Source organism: Macaca nemestrina, chromosome 4, assembly GCF_043159975.1.
Source record: "Macaca nemestrina isolate mMacNem1 chromosome 4, mMacNem.hap1, whole genome shotgun sequence".
Classification (NCBI taxonomy): domain Eukaryota; kingdom Metazoa; phylum Chordata; class Mammalia; order Primates; family Cercopithecidae; genus Macaca; species Macaca nemestrina.
Window position 1 is genome coordinate 97,703,536 of NC_092128.1, and position 23,861 is coordinate 97,727,396.

At 40.3% G+C, this 23,861-nt stretch overlaps 1 protein-coding gene and 2 long non-coding RNA genes across 5 annotated transcripts in view; 2 read left to right on the forward strand and 1 right to left on the reverse strand.

Annotated features, from left to right (window-relative positions):
• The window catches only part of LOC105475743 (uncharacterized), a 75,027-nt gene that overhangs the window by 42,362 nt on the left and 8,804 nt on the right, over positions 1–23,861 (forward strand). For 2 of the 3 annotated variants that reach the window (XR_011622254.1, XR_011622255.1), the window contains exon 4: positions 8,469–8,570. This is a non-coding gene — a long non-coding RNA (uncharacterized lncRNA). Of the gene's footprint in view, positions 1–8,468; positions 8,571–8,987; positions 10,552–23,861 lie in introns of those variants that run through there. The other variant, XR_003016594.2, reaches the window with a different exon arrangement.
• The window catches only part of LOC139362825 (uncharacterized), an 82,224-nt gene that overhangs the window by 22,741 nt on the left and 35,622 nt on the right, over positions 1–23,861 (reverse strand). The window lies entirely within an intron of this gene.
• Positions 13,314–14,046, forward strand: LOC112425513 (NHP2 ribonucleoprotein). The gene is given in 3 exon segments (XM_071094947.1): positions 13,314–13,350; positions 13,353–13,614; positions 13,616–14,046. Coding segments are annotated over 3 exon segments (333 nt in total). The 5' UTR covers positions 13,314–13,331; the 3' UTR covers positions 13,668–14,046.

Genomic DNA, 23,861 nt, shown 5'->3' on the forward strand with positions numbered 1-23,861 from the left:
GCTACATTGCTTAACTTTAGTAGCAACATTTCCTAACTTCGGTAGCAAAGTTGCTTAACCTGACTAAGCTTCATTTTTTGATCTGTAAAATAGGGGCGAATAGTAGAAGAATGTTGTAATGAATAAGATGTTTGTAAAACAATTAGGAAGTGCCTGGCACAAAGTGAGCAGCCAATAAATGTTGGCTATTTCAGTATTGTTTCAAAAGGCAAGTTTATTAGCTTACCTAGTTCCTAAGGCCGAGAATAGGATGTTAAAAGTGAAAGAAAGTGAAAACGTTTCTATAGCATCAAACAGTAGCACATTCACTAGCAAGTGAGATAAGTTTCAAATGAAACCTTATGAACTATTTTAGATAAGTTAAACACACACATAGAAAGACAATGACTAAATACTCAGTGACTAAATACTAGAATCAGAGCTCTGTTTGGATTCTAGCTCCATCTGTTAATAGCTCTGTGCCCTTGGCTTTATGCCTCTGTTCCACATTTGTAAAATGAGGATGATAATAGTATACACCTCATAATGTTGGAGTAAGGATAAAAATAAGTGAGGCAATGCCTGCCTCAGTACAGGCCTTAGTACAGTCACTACCAATGAAAAGTACTTAATAATTGGTAGGTATTGTTTCCTTTATTACAAAAAAAAAAAAAAAAATCAGAGGGCTATTTGTTAACCAAATTTAAAGCCTAACTCTCTGAACAAAGAAAGTAAAAAATAGTGTTTTTTGAGAATCAGTTCTCGCTCTCACCAGAAGTAACTTTTCTATTTGAAGAAAATGTGTCAGTCTTTCCTAGGAAGAACTAATTTACCCAGGTTATCATAACACTTTTAGATTGGTCCACCCTACAATTTTGCTCTTACTATTGTGCTCTAACTAAACTAAGCAGAAAATTTATCTGAGGTAATTGAAAAATCTGAATTGTCTGAGAGCTATGATTAATATTCTGCCGATATTTATGATTAAGTCATAGCCATAAAATAAGGCAAATGTCTCAAAAAATTCTAGCAAAAATTAGACTACATTTGCTTAAAGATTTGTCAGTCTTACAATTCATTCCACATATTTAAAAAGTTTGCCAGTTCAGTAAAATTTAGTAGTAACAAAATCAAATGTATATTAAGTACATCAGAAAATAAAAACACACCCACTCACTTATTCATTCAAAAAATATTTCTGAATGCCTACTATGTGCTGTGTTTTAAATCAAATATACTGTATTTGTTATTCTTACAAACTTCTTTCATTTATCATTTTCCACATTTCATTCAAACTTTCACATAATCTGATAACACTGCAAACTGATTAAAAGAGTTAACTATGTAAAAGCCCTGTCACTTTAAGAATTTGTAATTTTTTCCATTAACATTCCTCTCTGGTTTTCTGTACTTGGTCTGTGCTCTGGGATGTAGCATAAATTATCTGCCTTCAGCAAAACGAGCAGCTAAAATGTGAGGCTGCCTGACAGTGCTTGTTAAGCCATTAGCTATTGTGAGCACACACTACTAGGGATGTCTGGCTCTCAAGAGAAGTGTTTAAGTGGTTCAAAATGTAGGAGTTTGGTCATGCAGTACAAAAAAACGAGCCCAGTATTTTAGCACCATGCTTAGGGGTTAATTAATAAAAAGGATGAAAACAATCCTGGGATGTTTATTTTTAAAGAAAAGTATTACAAATGAACGCTTTTTGATTTTGAAAGCCAGTAACAGGATAGGATGAAACAATATTTTTAGCAAAATCCTTCTACCAGAGTCCAAGAATATAAGTGTATTTCTTTTTTTCTTTTTTTTTCTTTTTTTTTTTGAGACAGAGTCTTACTCTGTCACCCAGGCTGGAGTGCAGTAGCATGATCTCAGCTCACTGCAACCTCCGCCTCCTGGGTTCAAGCAAGTCTCTGCCTCAGCCTCCAGAGTAGCTGGGATTACAGGCACCCGCCACCACACCTGGCTACTTTTTGTATTTTTAGTAGTCGGGGTTTCACCATCTTGGTCAGGTTGGTCTTGAACTCCTGACCTCGTGATCCACCTGTCTTGGCCTCCCAAAGTGCTGGGATTACATGTGTGAGCCACTACGCCCAGCCAAAAATAAGTATATTTCTAAAACACAAAAGTGGTTGTTTGTTTAACTAAAAATTATTTTTAAAATATTACCTCTTTGGCCGGGTGCAGTGGCTCATGCCTGTAATTGCAGCACTTTGGGAGGCCAAGGCAGGTGGATCACAAGGTCAGGAGTTCAAGACCAGCCTGGCCAAGATGATGAAACCCTGTCTCTACTAAAAATACAAAAATTAGCCAGGCATGGTGGCAGGCGCCTGTAATCTTAGCTACTCGGGAGGCTGAGGCAGGAGAATCTCTTGAACATGGGAGGCAGAGGTTGCAGTGAGCCAAGATGGCACCACTGCACCACTGCACTCTAGCCTAGGCGACAGATCAAGACTCCATCTCAAAAAAAAAAAAAATATATATATATATATATATAAATGTGTGTGTGTATATATATATATATAATGTGTGTGTGTATATATATATCCTCTTTTATTATTATATATATCCTCTTTTATTCTCCCCATATCCATTTGCTTGCACTATCTGGAATAACCCGCTATACACCTCCAACAATCCCTTATCTCTGTACCAAGCCTTATGGAAATCATTTTCAGCTTTGTACAGCCCAACTCAGAAGCACCCCCTCTTCCATATGCCTCCTTATCCTCATCTGCCACCCCAGAGTGTTTTCACATGGCCCTGGCTGAAAGAGATCTCAACACCCAGAGAAATCTGGGCACTAATTCATTGCCCTTGTTACCTCTTCTGTGCCTTCTCTTAGGCAACCTTGTTTTATACTTATGGGTGTCTTTATCTATCTCATCAACTCAACTTTGAGTTTATTCATTTTGCATTTCACACAATTCCTAGTTCAAATTGTTAAGTGTCAGGTGAATAAGCCTGCTTAATACATTCACACTTTATGCACCTCAATTTCCTCATCTAGCAAGTGAGGCTAATAGTATCTGCCCTGCCTAAGTGGAGTCTGTTATGCCATCGAATCAGATAACATATGTGAAAGGGTTTTTGAAAACTACTGCACATTTGTCTTAGTCCATTCAGGCTATTATTTTAAAAAATGTCTTAGACTGGGTAATATACAAAGAAATTTATTTCTCGTAGTTCTAGAAGCTGGGAAGTCCAAGATCAAAGAGCCACAGATTCAGTGTCTGGTGATGGCTTTTTGCTTCACAGATGTGCCTTCTTGCTAAGTCCTCACATAGTGGAAGAGCAAAAAGGTTCCCTCAAGCCTCTTTTATAAGAGCACCAATCCTATTCATGAAGGCAGAGTCCTCATGACCTTATCACCTCCCCAAAGCCCCACTACTTAATATTATTGCATTGGAGATTAGGTTTCAACATATGAATTTGGTGAGGGAACAAAAACATTCAGACCACAGTACACATCTGTAATCCCAGCACTTTGGGAGGCCGAGGCAGGTGGATCATCTGAGGTCAGGAGCTCGAGACCAGCCTGGCTTACGTGGTGAAACCCCATTTCTACTAAAAAAAAAATACAAAAAATTAGCCAGGCATGATGGCAGGCACCTGTAATCCCAGCTACTCAGGAGGCTAAGGCAGGAGAATCGCTTGGACCTGGGAGGGAGGCGGAGGTTGCAGTGAACCAAGATCGCACCATTGCACTCCTGCTTGGGCAACAAGAGTGAAACTCTGTCTCAAAAAATAAATAGGGTAGGCACAGTGGCTCACACCTGTAATCCCAACACTTTGGGAGGCTGAGACAGATGGATCACCTGAGGTCAGGAGTTCAAGATCAGCCTGGCCAACATGGTGAAACCCCATCTCTACTAAAAATACAAAAATTAGCCGGGCATGGCGGCACACCTGTATTTCCAGCTATTCGGGAGGCTGAAGCAGGAGGATATCTTGAATGCAGGAGATAGAGGCTGCAGTGAGCTGAGATTGTGCCACTGCACTCCAGCTTGGGCGACAGAGCGAGACTCCATCTCAAAAAAATAAAATAAATAAATAAATAAATAATAAAAAGAAAGATAAACTTTCAATAGTAATTAAAAAGCTTACAAATACATAAATTTAAGAGCTATGAATATTGTATCTTTGGATTGCATCATTTCACTATTATATAGGCTCTAGGATAGTTCATTTTCTTAAATAAAAATAAACTAACTGGCCAGGCGTGGTGGCTCACGCCTGTAATCCCAGCACTTGAGGCCGAGATGGGTGGATCACGAGGTCAGGAGATCGAGACCATCCTGGCTAACACGGTGAAACCCCAGTCTCTACTAAAAATACAAAAAATCAGCCGGTCGCGGTGGCAGGTGCCTGCAGTCCCAATTACTCAGGAGGCTGAGGCAGGAGAATGGCGTGAACCCGGGAGGTGGAGCTTGCAGTGAGTCAAGATCACGCCACTGTACCCCAGCCTGGGTGACAGAGCGAGACTCCATCTCAAAAAAAATTAAAAAATAAATAAATTAAATAAATAAATAAATAATAAACTAAATCAGACTATGTTGTATTTCAGGCAGTACTTGTTAGACAACAAAAATAAAATTTAGGCCAGGCATGGTGGCTCACACCTATAATCCCAGCATTTTGGGAGGCTGAGGCAGGGGGATCACTTGAGGTCAGGAGTTTGAGACCAGTCTAGCCAATATGGTGAAAACCTGTCTCTACTAAAATACAAAAATTAGCTGGGTGTGGTGGTGCACACCTGTAATTCCAGCTACTTGGGAAGCTGAGGCACAAGAATCACTTGAACCCAGGAGGGAGAGGTTGCAGTGAGCAGAGATGGTGCCAATGCACTCCAGCCTGGGCGATAGAGTGAGACTCTGTATCAAAAATAAATAATTTAATTTAATTTAACTTAAACCAGATTTCTTTGGTCCTAATTTTAAAATAATTTCAATAATTTTAACCAGTGAGTAAAAATATCACTCCTTTCCTTTTTATTACTCAAATATATTCTCACTCACTGTAAGAACCTGTCTTCTATCTCTATAGGTGTGACATAAATGCTAATATCATCTTTAACAGTATTTCAGAATCCAAAGCTACCCTTTCTTTCACTCACTTCTGAACATTATCCTTCTTAAGTAAAGTTGCTCTGTTTGAAAGAATCATATTTGCCCATATGTTCAACAAGCCTAAGCATTTTTCTAGATCATTATCAAATGTCAAGGTTCACAAGTTTTTCAAATGTACTTAATGGCACTTAATGTTTCCATACTGGGGGAAATTTTTTTTAAAAAAGAAGAGGGGTGGGGCTTGGTGACTCACCTCTGTAATCCTGGTACTTTGGGAGGCCAAGACAGGTGGATCGCTTGAGCCCAGGAGTTTGAGACCAGCCTGGGCAATATAGTGAGACTTTGTCTCTACAAGAAACAATTTAAAAACTAGCCAAGCATAGTGGCATGTGACTGTAGTCCCAGTTACTGAAGAGGTTGAGGTGGAAGGACTGTTTGAGCCCAAAAGGCAGAGGTTGCAGTGAGCTGAGATCATGCCACTGCACTCCAGCCTGGGTAACAGAGCAAGACCCTGCCTCAAAAAAAAATAAAAATAAAAATAAAAAAAAGAAGCGGAAGAAAAGAAAATGTCTACTATTTGTCAGAAAATCTCATTCCATAAAGTCATGTTTCTAATGTGAATGATTTTGTGTTACCTTAAATATAAAATTCAAAATACTTGTTTTTCATTTTTTCATTTTCTGGTACTTTTCATGTACTTTTTAAAACACAACTCTTACTGGAGTTTGCAATTCCCATTCTCTTTCTAGTAATATCTATATTGATTTAATTTACATAGCACTTTTACATAGTCTTTACCAAGGAGGAAAAAATCTAACTTTTAAATTTATTCCAAACCCAAATCTTGCTTTTAGAGCACTTGAATAAAAAAAACTGCCTTATTTGACTATGCCATTGCTCTTTCCCAAGTTAATTTTATGACTATGTCTTTGTATTGAATTTGTTTACTCACATCTAACTGACCCAAATGCCTTATCAAGTGCCCAAATCATGTCAAAGATAAGAGCTGCTAGTGATGCTATTTTGAGAAGAAACAAAATGTACTAAAATATACCAGTTCCCATTATGCTAAAATGCACCATTTCTTTGGCACATACATGTTATGTTTTACCAATAGGAGAAAGAGTGACGAGCTGACAAGGTAGTTCGTGCATACAGAATGGTTTGACTATTTTGTCTATGGATTCACTGAAACCTTTCTAAAGTGTGGTTAGTACCTGAAAGCATATATTTTGTTTCACAAATGGGGAATTTTACTTGCTACCTATAGGTAATCATTAGTTCTTTCAAGGACAGGAAATGTATTTTTTTTTCTTTTTTTTTTTTTTAAATTGAGATGGAGTTTTGCTCTTTTTGCCCAGGCTGGATTGCAATGGCGCAATCTCGGCTCACTGCAACCTCTGCCTCCTGGACTCAAGTGATTCTCCTACCTCGGCTTCCCAAGTAGCTGGGATTACAGGCATGCACCACCATGCCCAGCTAATTTTTATTTAGTAGAGACGGGGTTTCTCCACGTTGTTCAGGCTGGTCTCAAACTCCCAACTTAAGGTGATCTGCCCGCCTTAGCCTCCCAAAGTGCTGGGATTACAGGCGTGAGCCACAGCGTTAGGCCAAGAAATGTATTTCTTTTACCTTTGTACACTGAGTATCTAGCTCATTGCCTGCACATTGTAGGTGCTTAAGAAGTGTTTGTTAAACCAGTGATACCACAACACAGTTGACTTATTGAAAAGCCACTGCCAAGTTGTACCATACTGCAACAGGCACTGTGGCTAATTAGCTTAGTTTATTAATGCAAGGAACTGAGGTCAAGGACTCAATTCCCAAAACGATCTTTTGACCTTATTCTAGTCACGATTTCATAGTTTGTTCTAACAAGCCATCTCTCCTATGACTGCAAGGAGAATTAAACAAGCAGAGGGAGGAACAAATAGTTTAATACAATTCATCACCACTCTAATACAAATAATTTAGAAATTAAACAGGTAATAAATGAACTGTGCATCCTTTTGATATGAAAAATTCCAATATTTCAGTATGTAAGATTTGGTTATAAGAGTAAAATAAAAAGTTCTGGAGATAGTGGTTGCAAAACAATGTGTATGACACTGAATTGTACATTTTAAATGGTTAAATAGTAAATTTAATGTTATGTGTATTTTACCACAATAAAAAATAAAGTTAAATTATTAAAATGTGAAAAAAAATTATAAGTTAACACAGCTTAAGTTAACATCCAGCAACCTCACATGTAAAACAAACAGGTAAAAAATGAAAAAAAAAAGAGTAAAATAATAACATTAACTGCTGATCCTTAAAGTAATACAAACTAATATACAAACCCTGTATCATTTTATTATAACTGTAAAGTTTGTCACAGAGTTCTTATGAGGATAATCGTCTTCTTGTGATTGCTATAAAAAGTCATTTAATTCAAAACATTTGGCTAATAAAAGGACTTCTTTTTTTTGTACAAGGGAATTTCAATAAAATGTTTTGCAAAATAAAGAAAGAAAATGAATAGATACAAGACATATAATCTTAAAAATATAGCTTTTTTCCAAGGACTCTCAAATAAACTTCTGTTATGAACAGAGCCTATATCAGTAGTTTGAACACAGGAGAATTTTAATTTGTTTTCAAGATTTCACTGGCTCTAATGTCTCAGGAAAGTAAGCCAGCTTCTATCTACACATTTTCTCACTATGTAAGTGGAAATAATGCTACTTACTGCTTCATAGGGGGTGCTATGTGAATTAATTGGTTAATGTGCTTAAAGCACTGCCTAAGTACTAAATGTTATCACTAGTGTGCATTGTATATCTCTTTGCAATTATCTGCTACCTTAAAATGCTGTGGCTTATAAAGGTGCCTCTCTCTTGGAATATTTACAAAAGGTTAAAAAAAGTTCAAGAGGAAAAAAAAGCCTGTAGGTTAAGGTAAGGTAGAAGAAAGGGAAATTCAAAATCTGACACGTTTATTACATGCTTTTTGTTACATCATATTACATGCTTCTTAAAATTATAGATCATTATGCTAGAAGAAAAAATTTAGTCACACACATTTTGAATTCAAAATATGCTACATAGTTTTAAGAAATCAATCTACAATAGAACTAAGCAATTAAAGTATACATTGCATTAAGATAAACATAATTTATTTTATTGCAATTTAATTATTAATCATAATAGTTACATGTTTAATCTTATTAGTTGAAAGAAGCTATCTGACATCAGTGAGACCAGATCCAATAATGCATATCTTTTTTTTTTTTTTTTCTGCTGTTAAAGTCTTCAAACATTTTTTGGAAGATAAATTCTTAAATGCACAGAATAAAATTTCTACTAAATTAATAAGAACAACAATAGTAGTAGTAGTAATACCTTAAGCTTACACAGTGATTTATAATTATCCTAGGTAGCAAGAACTGTGAAGGTCTGAGACTTTACCTTATTCGTTTGCAAATTAGTCTCCTAGTTTCTGCTGGCAGAAGACACAAGACTCCTGGATCAAAGACAGGTGACAGTTTATTGCTAATATCAATGGCAGTAGCCAGAGCATCTTCATTTTCTTGTGGCAGTAGCCCAAGCCCCAGTTCCCACAGGGTGACGCAAGGGCTAGGAGGCACCTGCACACACACTGGGTTGTATTACAGAAGACTAACCCTGAGCTTAGAAAACCTCAATCTTTTCCCTTTGCTCCAGAGGAAGACATTCTCTTCCAAGACTGTTTGCTATACCAACATTCATGAAAAAAAAGTCCAGAATAAGAGGCTAGCAGTGCCTCTGCTCACAAGACATGCATAAATGTTAGAGAACCAAGGAGAGTTATGTCCCAATACTAGAGTGACCATATATCCTAGTTTGCTTGTGACAGTCTTGACCAATACTAGTTGTCTCAGTTAATTATTAATAGCACCTCTTTTCACTCTTGCAGGTGTATCAGTTTGGACAAGAAATTATATAGTTACCACACTTATAATTCTTTAAAAAATTACCTGCCTGGTCAGAGTACTGCTGATACCTACAGTTAGGGTTGAGTCGATCAAATAGCACAAGACAGTAAAAGTCAAAAGGGGGAAAATCAGATCATGCATATCATTTTAATAATCACTAAATGAGGAAGACTTCAAGCACTTATTGAGAAGAAAATAGATTATTCCAGGAAAAGTAAAAAGTTGGTTTGATTGTTAAGACACTAAAACTGGCAACTGAAGCTTTGCATAACTGGTACAGTAATTACATTATTTTGCCTGAATACTTGTCCTTCTTTACTGAAAAATCTCAGGTGATTTTTTTGCCCTGAGTATCCCTGAAACTAAGAAATTTTCTGACTTCCATTTTGAGTTGTAAAGAATATTTAAAGTATCCAGGATATTTCAGCCACATCCAGACAATTTACTCCTGCCAGTTTCCCCATTCTTTCTCACAGTTCAAGCTATTTGATTTTGACAGCATTCCATACCCATCCTCATTCTCTACCCCTGCTTCCCCACCCTTGGGCTCAACTCTGACTCCTGTGTCTACCATCAATTCTGACCTTAGACAATAGTGATTTAATGAGTTTTCACTCTACACTATGGAACCAAGCTCAATTTATCTCTAGCTCAAATAGCCCAGCTCTATCTAGAGCACTTTGGTCTTATTCCATAGGTCATCAGTGCCCATCTAAATTTCCAATTACAGTAAGTAAATCCTTGATGGTCTCATTCCCTGAATTTAAATTGGTACTTCAGTCCTTGGGGATTGGAACCCTCCCATACTCTTGTCAGGCCCCTCGCAGGGAAGAGAATCCTGCAGCAGATCATAAGTCCTGAACCAAGGGTTTGCCAACCTCACCATGCTGGTTTTCAAATATCACAAGCTTCTGGGTTCTCTGTACGTATGTTTTACATGCCTATTGAGGACCATTATCCCCACATGGGACTTTCGAGATACACGACATTTTACTGGGATATCTTCCACCCCATACACATACCATGGAATGCCCATCAGCATGGACTTTCTCTCTTAATTTACCCAGAGTCTCTCATGATAGTGATCATTTCAAAGACCTCAGATCAATTACAGTCTTATTCCTTCCCACTCTGCCAGTTCTGCACCAAGTGGTCCGTTCATACTTGACTCTATTCTGAAATGTCACTGAGAATTTTTGTATTGCTGTTCTCCTTTCACAACTATATCTAATGAATTAATTTCATTATTCCAGCAGATTCTCTGTATGAAAACAAGAAAGTTTAACAAAGTGTCTGTGTCGCAAAATGGTCTTAGTATGTGACAGATTATAAGAAGGCCTAGACTTTGTTTATGAGTTTGCAAATTTTCAATTTATATGGGTCCTTAGGAAATTACTTAAATCTCAATGTAAAATAAAATTACAAAATTCCATGGAAAAAGTTGTATGTACATTATAATTGCAATTGTGTAAAGAAAAAATCATGGGTGTGAGCAAAGTCTAAAAAACAATCCACAAACAGCAATATATTTCATAAACAAGTGAATAGTTAAGTTAGAGTAATGTAATTTTGGAGTCGTTTTCTTTTTTAAAAAATATCCATTTTGTGAGATCTAATTAAAATAAAGAGCTTATGCACAGCAAAAGAAACTATCAACAGAGTAAAGAGACAACTTATAGAATGGGAGAAAATTTTTGCAAACTATGCATCTGAGAAAGGTCTAATATCTATCATCTATAAGGAACTTACACAAATTTACAAGAAAAAACAAAAACCCCATAAAAAAAGTGGGCAAAGGACATGAACAGACACTTTTCAAAAGAAGACATACATGTGGCCAACAATCATATGAAAAAAGCTCAACATCACTGATCATTAAAGAAATGCAAATCAAAACCACAATGAGATACCCCTCACACCAGTCAATGGCTATTATTAAAAAGTCAAAAAATAACTGATGCTGGTGAGGTTGTGGAGAAAAAGAAATGTTTATACACTGTTAGTGGGAGTGTAAATTAGTCCAACTATTGTAGACGACAGTGTTCCTCAAAGACTTAAAGACAGAAATACCCTTTGACCCAGCAATCCCATTACTGGGTATATACCCAAAAGAATATAAGTTATGCACGTGTATGTTCATTGCAACACTATTCACAATAGCAAAGACATGGAATCAACCTAAATGCTCATCAGTGACAGACTGAATAAAGAAAATGTGGTATATATACACCATGGAATACTATGCAGCCCATAAAAAAAGAACAAGATCATGTCCTTTGCAGGGACATGGATGAAGCTGGAGGCCATTATCCTTAGCAAACTCACACAGGAACAGAAAACCAAATACTGCATGTTCTTGCTTGTAAGTTGGAGCTAAATGATGAAAACACATGGACACATAGTGGGGAACAAGACACACTGGGGCCTATCAGAGGGTAGAGGGTGGGAGGAGGGAGAGGATCAGGAAAAATAACTTAGGGTAACAGTCTTAATCACCTGGGTGATGAAATAATCTGCACAACAAACCCATATGACACACATTTACCTATATAACAAACCTGCACATGTACCCCTGAACTTAAAATAAAAGGAAAAAAATCCATTTTGCATTTAGAAAAGGAAAAGAAAGTTATATGTATTTATCATAAGGTAATACTTTGCAAGCACACTGAGATAACAATGAAAAATACTGTAGTTATCAATGCTTCCTTTTTAACGAGCTCTTCCTTAATCAAATCTTGGTTTAGCTTTGTATTGATTTTAGAACATGCTACCTTTCCTATGCACATGTGTGTTTTTCAAAGGCCGCAAAAGTTTAACAATTGTTATATATCATTATATACTAACAGTTGGTCTAATGACTAAGGATTGAATCAGCAATCTTAGTAACATCCTCTTAGCTCTATGGCCCTAGCAAGGCACTTAACCTCTGTTTCTCTTTCAAAAGGAATAACAACAATTGTTGAATTAGGAAGATATCTATAGAGTATATTTATATTAAGAGCTTTCAGTGAAAATGAGAAATGAATGTAAACCCATAAAGACCCAGTTCAGAGATAATGTACTTCTGTAGTCTAACACGTGAATTTTTTTTTCTTTTCTTTTTTTTTTTTCTTTTGGTTTGTTTTGGGTTTTCTTGTTTGTTTGTTTGTTTGTTTGTTTTGAGACAGAGTCTCACTTTGTCACCCAAGCTGGAGTGCAGTGGTGCAATCTCGGCTCATTCCAACCTCTGCCTCCTGGGTTCAAGCCATTCTCCTGAGTCAGCCTCCTGAGTAGCTGTGACTACAAGCGCCCGCCACCATATCCGGCTACTTTTTTTGTATTTTTAGTAGAGACAGGGTTTCATCCTGTTAGCCAGGCTGGTTTCGAACTCAAGTCCTCAGGTGATCTACCTGCCTCAGTCTCTCAAAGTGCTTGGATTACAGGCATGAACCACCGTGCCTATTCTAATACATGAAATTTTTATTTGATAAAAATGTGTTCTTAGATTGTAACTGAGATTATTGACCATGGAATTTGAGTTAGATTGTTATTATATTAAAACACTTGCCAGGCACGGTGGCTCACACCTGTAATCCCAGCACTTTGGGAGGCCAAGGTGGGTGGATCACGAGGTCAGGAGATTGAGACCATCCTGGCTAACACGGTGAAACCCCATCTCTGCTAAAAATACAAAAAATTAGCTGGGCGTGGTGGCATGCGCCCGTAGTCCCAGCTACTCAGGAGGCTGAGGCAGGAGAATGGTGTGAACCCGGGAGGCAGAAGTTGCAGTGAGCCAAGATTGCACCACTGCAGTCCAGCCTGGGTGACAGAGCGAGACTCTGTTTAAAAAAAAAAAAAAACACTTCGGGCCAGGCGTGGTGGCTCACACCTATAATCCCAGCACTCTGGGAGGCTGAGGTGGGTGGATCACCTGAGGTCAGGAGTTTGAGACCAGCCTGGCCAACATGGTGAAACCCGGTCTCTACTAAATACAAAAAATTAGCCAGGCTTGGTGGGGCATGCCTGTAATCCCAGCCACTTCGGAGGCTGAGGCAGGAGAATCGCTTGAACCTGGGAGATGCAGATTGCAGTGAGCCGAGATGGCACCATTGCACTCCTGGGCAACATGAATGAAACTCCATCTCAAAAAAATAAATAAAACTTTGCTAAATATCAGAACAACATTTTGACAAATTTCCAATGAGAGGCATAGGATGACATGTAAAAAACATATAATTTCCATGGGCCAAAGTTAGAATTTACAATTATAGAGAAAATAATTTCTTTATAGAAATGTTAAAGTTCTTTGGCCTCCTTGGGACTAGGTTTCCGCGGCCGCTGCGATGACCAAAATAAAGGTAGATTTGACAGGCCCCAGGCTCAGGCGGAGGCGTGCTCTGGGGAACGCAACTACCAGGAGCTGCTGGTCAACCAGAACCCCATGGTACAGCCTCTGGCTTCTCGCTGCCTCACGCAGAAGCTCTACAAATGCATCAAAAAGGCCGTGAAGCAGCAGATTCGGCGCGGAGTGAAAGAGGTTCAGAAATCTGTCAACGAAGGAGAAAAAGGGATCATGGTTTTGGCAGGAGAAACACTGCCCATTGAGGTATACTGCCATTTCCCAGTCGTGTGAGGACCGAAATCTGGCCTATGTCTCTATCCCTCTAAGGCGGACCTAGGTGCAGCCGCAGGCTCCAAGTGCCCCACCTGTGTGATAATGGTCAAGCCCCACCAGGAGGCCTACAAGCGCGTGGAGGAGGTTCAGTCCCTACTCCTACCACTATGAGGGGCTCCAGTAGCACCTGGGCACCTGCCTCTGGAAGCTACTGGGCTGGCGGCAGGACGACTGGCTGACCACTTGCCCACCCACACTGACGGCATCTTCCCAGTTCCCCAAGGCACGCCTTCTTCCCAGGCAGCTCTTACAGCCCTTTCATGAAGGTAATGCCAGCCTTCTCTCCATCAGTGCCATTTCCTGTAGAACTAAAGCCTGTTCCAAGAATATGGGGTGGGGAAAGTAAATGCTAAGACTAAAAATAAAAATAAAATAAAATAAATGTTAAAGTTCTTGGCCAGGCATGGTGGTATGTGCCTGCATTCCCAGCTACTCAGGATGCTGAGGCAGGAGGATCACTTGAGTCCAAGCTAAGCAAGATAGTGAGGCCCCATTTCTAAAAAAAAATAAGTAAATCAGTCAGGCACAGTGCCTCACGCCTATAATCCCAGCACTTTGGGAGGCCGAGGTGGAAGGATAGCTTGAAGCCAGGAGTTTGAGACCAGCTTGGGCAACATGGCAAGACCCCATTTCAAAAATAAATTAATTAAATTAAATTAACTTATTCTACATAATTCCACAGATTCACCAGCTGTAATGGTAAATTTTTTAAAAATCCTGCTCTCCCTGGGCGCGGTGGCTCACGCCTGTAATCCCAGCACTTTGGGAGGCTGAAGCGGGTGGATCACCTGAGGTTGGGAGTTCAAGACCAGCCTGACCAAGATGGAGAAACCCCGTCTCTACTAAAAATACAAAATTAGCCGGGGTGGTGGCACATGCCTGTAATCCTAGCTACTTGGGAGGCTGAGGCAGGAGAATCGCTTGAACCTGGGAGACGGAGGTTGCGGTGAGCCGACATCGCACCATTGCACTCCAGCCTGAGCAAAAAGAGTGAAACTCTGTCTCAAAAAAAAAAAATAGGCCGGGCGCGGTGGCTCAAGCCTGTAATCCCAGCACTTTGGGAGGCCGAGGCGGGCGGATCACAAGGTCAGGAGATCGAGACCACAGTGAAACCCCGTCTCTACTAAAAATACAAAAAAAAAATTAGCCGGGCGCGGTGGCGGGCGCCTGTAGTCCCAGCTACTCAGGAGGCTGAGGCAGGAGAATGGCGGGAACCCGGGAGGCGGAGCTTGCAGTGAGCCGAGATTGCGCCACTGCACTCCAGCCTGGGCAACAGCGTGAGACTCCGTCTCAAAAAAAAAAAAAAAAAAAATCCAAGCCAGGCGTGGTGGCTCACGCCTGTAATCCCAGCACTTTGGGAGGCCGAGGTGGGCAGATCATGAGGTCAGGAGATCGAGACCATCCTGGCTAACATGGTGAAACCCGTCTCTACTAAAAATACAAAAAAAAAAAAAATTAGCTGGGCATGGTGGCACGTGCCCGTAGTCCCAGCTTCTTGGGAGTCTAAGGCAGGAGAATCGCTTGAACCCGGGAGACGGAGGTTACAGTGGCCGAGATCGCACCACTGCCCTCCAGCCTGGGTGACAGAGTGAGACTCTGCCTCAGAAAAAAAAAAAAAGAAAAAAAAAATCCTGCTTTCTCAGAAGCTATTGAAGAAATATTGCTGCAAAGATTAATTACTGTTCTACTGTCTGAAAAGTGTACCTTCAAGCTGTTAAATTAGTGAATGGAGATCTATTATGATGTTAACAAGAATGTTACTCACCAGGGGGATTACTGCTACTAACAGTAGGATGTATCATTTAAGACATTAAAATTGAATGGAAATGTTTTTCAACCATTTAAATAAAACTCCTTGTTCCTTACTTCACAATGAAGCTTTCTTTTGCTAGCTTCTTTATTGTAGGAGTTTATGCAAGATTTTCCTGGTAGTACCATTTCAGATGACTTTTACGTTTGTAAACCCCTGTATTCCCATTTCTGTTTCATAGAGACGGAACTAGAGAGGTATTAAATTGATACAATTTGGCAACGTTTGCAATCTCATAGGTGAGAACTCTATTCTAGCTACAAAATTACCCCCATTACTATAAGCCAACTACATATCTCACGGTTAGACAAATTATTTGCATCGAAAGACCTCAGATGCCAAATCTGTTAGCTTTCTTCCCATATGTGCTAGATTCTATGTAGGGAACTTAATCAAATATAAAGTATATGGGTCACTACAGAAAGAGGAAAAGAATGATCTGTGTGTGTGTGTGTGTGTGTGTGTGTGTGTGTGTGTGTGTGTGTGTGTATACATATATTTTTTTGACACAGAGTTTTGCTTTGTCGCCCAGGCTGGAGTACACTGGTGCCATCTTGGCTCAATGCAGCCTCCACCTCCCGGGTTCAAGCAATTCTCCTGCCTCAGCCTCCCAAGTAGCTGAGACTACAGGCATGCGCCACCACACCCAGCTAGTTTTGTAGTTTTAGTAGAGACAGGGTTTCACCATGTTGGTGAGGCTGGTCTCGAACTCCTGACCTCAAGTGATCCACCTGCCTCGGCCTCTCAAAGTGCTGGGATTAGAGGCTTGAGCCACCGCACCTGGTCCTAAAATATTTTAAAATGATAAAATACTATCTCCAAAATTCAAATTAGTACAGATTTAAGTTTATTTTAATTCTTAATGCCGGCCAGGGTGCAATAAGTTGGACACTTATATTCACTTCATTTTGCAAAGTAAATTAGCACTTTTTGGAGAGCAATTTGTTTGTTTTGAGACAGGGTTTTGCTCTGTCACCAAGGCAGGGGTACAGTGGCATGATCACAGCTCACAGCAGTCTCGACCTCCAGGGCACAAGTGATCCTCCTGTTTCAGCTTCCAAAGTGGCTGGGACTACAGTGGTGTGCCACCATGCCTGGCTAATTTTTTTTTTTTGAGACAGAGTCTCACACTGTTGCCCAGGCTGGAGTGCGATGGTGCAAGCTTGGCTCACTGCAACCTCCACCTACCAGGTTCAAGCCATTCTCCTGCCTCAGCATCCTGAGTAGCTGGGGTTACAGGCATGGACCACCATACCCAGCTCATTTTGTATTTTCAGTAGAGATGGGGTTTTACCATGTTAGCTAGGCTAGTATTGAACTCCTGACCCCAGATGATCCACCCGCCTCAGCCTCCCAAAGTGCTGGGATGACAGGCGTGAATCACTGCAGCCAGCCTATATATATATATATATATATATATATATATATATATATATATATATTTTTTTTTTTTTTTTTTTAAGTAGAGATGAGGTCTTGCTGTGTTGCCCAGGCTGGTCTCGAACTCCTGAGCTCGAGCAACTCACCTCCCTTGGCCTCCCAAAGTGCTAGGATTACAGATGTGCACCACTATGCCCAGCCAAAAGCAATATGGTTAATATGAATCAGAAGCCTTGCGAATAATCTCACCCTTTGACCCAGTACTACTACTTCTGGAAGTCTATCCTTGGAAAGTGATGCAAAATGCTGACTACTCCCAAAAATGTGCCAAAGATGTTAATAATAGCAAAATGCCAGAAATGATCTAAAAGTCCAACAAAAGGAATGTTAAAGCAAATTATGGTAATGCAAAGAATGAAGTATTTTGCAGCTATTAAAAATTATGTATGCATTGGTCACCTGGTGGCTCATGCCTGTAATCTCAGCACTTTGGGTGGCCGAGGTGGGTGGATCACCTGAGGCCAGGAGTTCCAGAACAGCCTGGCCAACACAGTGAGACTCCAGCCTGGGCAACAGAGCAAGACTCCGTTTCAAAAAAAAAATTATGCATGTATATATATAACATATATATAACATATATATATAACATATATATAACTTTTTTTAAGAGACAGGGTCTCGCTCTGTCATTCATGCTGGAGTGCAGTGACATGATCATAGCTCACTGCAGCCTCTACCTCCTGGGCTCAAAGGATCCTTCTGCCTCAGCCTCCCAAGTAGCTAAGACTATAGCCACATGACACCATGCCTGGCAAATTTTTTTGTTTTTAATTCTTTTGTAGAGACAAGGTCTTGCTATGTTGCCCAGGCTGGTCTTGAACTCCTGGCTTCAAGCAATCCTCCCACCTCAGCCTCCCAAAGTACTGGGATTATAGGCACAAGCCACCATACCTGGCTTGTACAAATGTTTTTTAATGACAAGCCAAAATGCTTATAATGAAATATTAAGTGAAAAAGGCAGGACACAAAATTATATGTGCTCTATGATATAAACAGGAATGGAGGGAGGAAAGTGGATTTAAAAATAAAAAGACCAGGCCAGGCAAGGTGGCTCACACCTGTAATCCCAGCACTTTGGGAGGCCAAGGCGGGTGAATCACAAGGTCAGAAGATCGAGACCATCCTGGCTAATATGGTAAAACCCTGTCTCTGCTAAAAATACAAAAAATTAGCCAGGCATGGTGGCGGGCACCTGTAGTGCCAGCTACTCGGGAGGCTGTCAGGAGAATGGCATGAACCCGGGAGGCGAAGCTTGCAGTGAGCTGAGATCATGCCACTGCACTCCAGCCTGGGCGACAGAGCCAGACTCTGTCTCAAATAATAATAATAATAAATAATAAAAATAAAAAGACCAAATAGAAATGATGATAACAATAGTAGTTTCTAGTTTGAGGAGGCCATGGGTGAATTTTTTTCCAGTTCTTCACACTTACTTTTCAGTACTTTCCAAACATTTTATAATGAGAATGTAGTATTTTTATAATGATAGAAAATGGGTTGGGAACTGAAAGCAAATAAATTTTACTTTTTTTAAAAAATGAAAGGCATGAATGTATTCAGATATAATCAATGTTTTTAAAAAGCAAATACTTAAAAGTGAATATAGATTAATCTTATTCTTTTTTTTTGTTTTTTTGAGACAGGGTCTCACTCTGTCACTCAGGCTGAAGTGCAGTGGCACAATCTTGGCTCATTGCAACTGCCACCTCCAAGGCTCAAGCGATCCTCCCACCTCAACCTCTTGAGTAGCTGGGGCTATAGACACCCTGCCACCGTGCCTAGCTAATTTTTTGTGTTTTTTGTAGAGACGGGTTTTACCATGTTGCCCAGACTGTTTTGTTTTGTTTTTTAAGTTTGGGCACAGTGACTGGTGCCTATAATCCCAGCTATTCAGGAGGCTGAGGTGGGATGATCCCTTGAGCCCTGGAGTTCAAAGTTGCAGTTGTCATAGGACTTTCTCCTTGTCAGGCCTCTGAGCCCAAGTCAAGCCATCGCATCCCCTGTGACTTGCATGTATACGCCCAGATGGCCTGAAGTAACTGAAGAATCACAAAAGAAGCGAAAATGCCCTGCCCTGCCTTAACTGATGACATTCCACCACAAAAGAAGTGAAAATGCTGGTCCTTGCCTTAAGTGATGACATTACCTTGTGGAAGTCCTTTTCCTGGCTCATCCTGGCTCAAAAAGCTCCCCAACCGAGCACCTTGCAATCCCCACTCCTGCCTTCCAGAGAACAAATCCCCTTTGACTGTAATTTTCCTTTACCTACCCAAATCCTATAAAACTGGCCCACCCTTATCTCCCTTCGTTGATTCTCTTTTCTGACTCAGCCCGCCTGCACCCAGGTGATTAAAAAGCTTTATTGCTCACATAAAGCCTGTTTGGTGGTCTCTTCACACAGACGCGCATGACATTTTGGTGCCGTGACTCAGTTCTTGTCACACAACCAGGAAAGATTAGGTTCTCAGACACTTTGAAGGGTGAGAAAGGTAGGATTTATTGGTTGAAAAGGAAAAAAAAAAAAGGGAAATAGGGACTCTCAGAAAAGCAAGAGTCCTGCTAGCTGGCTTCCTGCCTCACAGACTGAATCTCAAGTTACCACCCAGGAATAGGAGAGGCCAGGCTCCTCCCCCATGCAAAGGGCACGAACATCCCAGGGCTCTACCCCGTTCTCCAGGTGCACAGGCCAGTCAAAGATTCTCCGTGGACCCCTTTACACTTGGCTGTCTCAGAGTGAGCTATGATCATGCCAGTGCACTCTGGCCTGAGCAACAAAGCAAGACCCTGTCTCCAAACAAACAAACAAAAATATTCTCAGTAAACTGGTACTACTGTCACTTTTTTTTTTTTAATTGGACTGAGACCTAGGTCCATTTGTAGTTTCTTGCTTTTAATTGCTATAACTTTCAATACAAGAATAATGAGCTAAGTCACTTGTGTCCAATGTAACAATCAATAGAAACATGCAGCCTGTAAATCAAAGCACAATTGGGAAACATTTAAACACATGGATCATTTCCCTAAGAAGTTACCTTTTTAAATCAACTTAGTAATGGCAAAGTGTTGGAAAAAGAAAAGATTATTGTACTTAGGAGAAAGAATGGAATAGATGAAAAATATCAAAACTGCTTACAAATTTACTGATCAGTTCACATTCAAATACAAGAATAAAAATTAAATTGGAAAATCTTTTTGCACTTACTAAAAATTATCTATATAAAATGAGCTAATAGCAGAAACAACCATTTGTAATCAAAATTCATATTTCCATTGAATGTGGCTGTTTTATTTACAGCAACACAGAGACAGATATAGAGAAGAATCCAGTCTTCATGCTTTGGTGATGATATCTACCTGCTCAAAGTGCTGGGAATCAGTGTCCAAGCTCTCTAGATATACTTAGAATGAACATTCATTCATTTATTCACTGACCATTTCTATAAACCTTTATTGAATAGCTACTGCTACCTATCCAATATCATGTGAGTCTAAAACAACTAGAATATCAGCTTCAAAATATTTTGTGGGCACCACCTATGTATTTAGCACTGTGCTAAATATGGTGGCAATTATTATAGGGGAATGTGGAGAGTCAACTATCACTTCTATACAATCAGCATTTAAAATAGAATTTTAGAACTAAAGAAATATTAAATCAGTGAGTCCTTACTTTTTTGAGTTAATACTTTTTAAGTGGAATGATAATTCTGTTAGATAGTATTTGTTTTCCTTAGTGGCCTTACTTAGGAAAATAAAATATTTGCAAACATATATGAGTTTCCTAACTTTATTTTAAAATTTTACAAGCACATGAAATCCAAAAGTTTAGAAACTATTGTCCTAAAGGTCATGGAGAGAAAAGTGTACATTTAATTCTACAGGCAATTGAAATGATCTCTGAGTATGGAATAAGACTGGAGTAGTACAATGGTAATAATAGATTAGATGGTCATTATTTGTTGACATCTTCTGAATTGACTTTAGAAAAGGTAATTTAGTAAAATGTTTAAAAAAAAGTTTTAATATAAAAAGAAGATACTTGGCTGGGCATGGTGTCTCATGCCTGTAATCCCAACACTTTAGGAAGCTGAGGTGAGCGGATCAGTTGGGCTCAGGAGTTCGAGACCAACCTGGGCAACATGGAAAAAACAAAAAAAATTAGCTTGGTGTGGTGGTGCAAGCCTATAATCCCAGCTACTCAGGAGGCTGAGGTAGGAGGATCCATTGAGTCCAGGAGGTGTGGTCGTGCCACTGCTCTCCAGCCTGGGTGACAGAACAAGACCCTATCTCAGAAAAAGCAAACAATAAAAATAAGTAGGAGAAACTATTGCATAGAGTGATTTAATACAGAAAATATGAAATACAAACAGAAGGAGCAGGATATAAGTTTAAATGGTCCAAACTATTCCCAAACACATACACATACCTGTATAACACAGAGATTGTATAACTAATAAGGTTAGTGTGTTTGTACTGCACTGAGATAATCAGAACCAACTCAATACATTAAGTATATTCTGTTAAATTCTATTGTCAAAATCTAAGGTAAAAAGTCATTCTTTTTTTTTTTTTTTTTTTTTTGAGACAGTCTTACTCTGGAGTATAGTGGTGCTATCTCGACTCACTACAACCTCTGCTTTCTGGGTTCAAGCAATTCTCATGCCTCAGCCTCCTGCAGCAGCTGGGACTACAGGCACCCTCTACCAAGCCCAGATAATTTTTGTATTTTTAGTAGAGATGGGGTTTTGCCATGTTGGCCAGGCTGGTCTCGAACTCCTGGACTCAAGTATCTGCCTCAACCTCAAAAAGTGCTGGGATTACAGCTGTGAGCCACCATGCCCAGCCTAAGGAGTCATTCTTGGAGTGTTGCCTCTAAATTTTCATTAATATATATTGTTATTTAATATTTTGTTGATTTATTTTTAGAGACAGGATCTCACTCTGTCACCCAGGCTGGAATGCAGTGGCGTGATCATAGCTCACTGCAGCCTGGAACTCCTGGGTTTAAGAGATCTTCTTGTCCCAGTCTCCACAGTAGCTGAGACTACAGAGGCATGCCACCATGCCCGGCTAATTTTTTTTTTTTTTTTTTTGAAAGACAGGGTCTCACTTTGCTGCCCAGGCTGGTCTTGAGCTCCTGGAATCAAACAATCCTCCCACCCGGGGCCTCCCAAAAAGTGTTGGGATTACAGGCATGAGCCACCGCACCCAGCCCCACCTCTGTGATTATCTTTTGAATATACCTTTTTTTTTTTTTTGAGACGGAGTTTTACTCTTGTTGCCCAGGCTGGAGTGCAATGGCAGGATCTCGGCTCACCGAAACCTCCACCTCCCAGGTTCAAGCGATTCTCCTGCCTCAGCCTCCTGAGTATCTGGGATTACAGGGATGCACCACCACACCTGGTTAATTTTGTGTTTTTAGTAGAGGCGGGGTTTCTCCATGTAGGTCAGGCTGGTCTCAAACTCCTGACCTCAGGTGATCCACCCACTTCAGCCTCCCAAAGTGCTGGGATTACAAGCGTGAGCCACTGTGCCTGGCCTTGAACACATTTTTATAAACATTAACTTGTGGACGTTGCATGTGCTATCTGGTTCCAGCCTTGATCTTCAGATAAACTTTTCAGGGTGCTGCATTTGTGGTTCCTTGAGTGAACCTGTGTGGAAACTACCATCTGCCCACTGGAATCAAGCCTTTGTCCTCAGCAGTTAGCAACTTTGATGGCATCACCATCACCTGTACAGCTTCTTAAACATGTGGAGGCCTGAACCCAGCCCGACTCAATTAAAATCAGAAATTTTGGAGATGGCACCCAGATATGTATGGTTCCTAACTTTCTCTACTTTGCAGCCAAAACTGAGAACTACTGATAATAGGTAGAAATCAGTTATTTCCAAATTTATCACATTGACTTGACATTATTTATCTGTATTTCTGGTAACCCATAGCAGGTACCCAATAATTTCATACAAAATAAAAATCCAGGCCAAGCAAGTTGGCTCACACCTGTAATCCCAGCACTTTGGGAGGCCAAGGCAGGAGGATTGCTTGAACCTGGGAAATTGAGGGTGCAATGAGCTGTAATCGCGCCACTGCACTCCAGCCTGGGTGACACAGCAAGACCTTATCTCAAAAAAATAAAATAGAAGCCAGGTGTGGCGACTCATGCCTGAAATCCCAGCACTTTGGGAGGCTGAGACAGGTGGATCACCTGAGGTCAGGAGTTCAAGACCAGCCTGGCCAACATGACGAAACCCCATCTCTACTAAAAATACAAAAATCAGCCGGGCATGGTAGCAGGAACCTGTAATCCCAGCCACTTGGGAGGCTGAGGCAGGAGAATCGCTTGAACCTGGGAGGCGGAGGATGTAGTGAGCTGAGATTGCGCCACTGCACTCCAGCCTGGGCAACAAGAGTGAATCTCCATTTTAAAAAAATTAAATAAATAAATAAATAAATAATAAAATGTTTTTAAAAAGTCCAAACTCCATACCATGGCCTAATGGCCCAGTGTGATCTTTCCCCAGCCTGTCCACCTTACACCTCCCCACTGCCCCGAGTGTCTTGCAAACATGCCAAATTTATTCCTACCTCTAGGCCTTTGCATTTATCATCCCCTCTACAGGAAACACTTCTCCCAGGCCTTTATTTCTGTGGCTTTTTTTTTTTTTTTTGAGACAGAGTCTGGCTCTGTTGCCCAGGCTGGGGTGCAGTGGCATGATCTTGGCTCACTGCAATCTCTCCCTCCCGGGTTCAAGCTATTCTCCTGCCTCAGCCTCCTGAGTAGCTGGGATTACAGGCTCCTGCCACCATGCCTGGCTAATTTTTGTATTTTTAATAGAGACAGGGTTTCACTGTGTTGGCCAGGCTGGTCTTGAACTCTCGACCTCGTGACCTGCTTGCCTCGGCCTCCCAAAGTGCTGGGATTACAAGCATGAGCCACTGCGCCC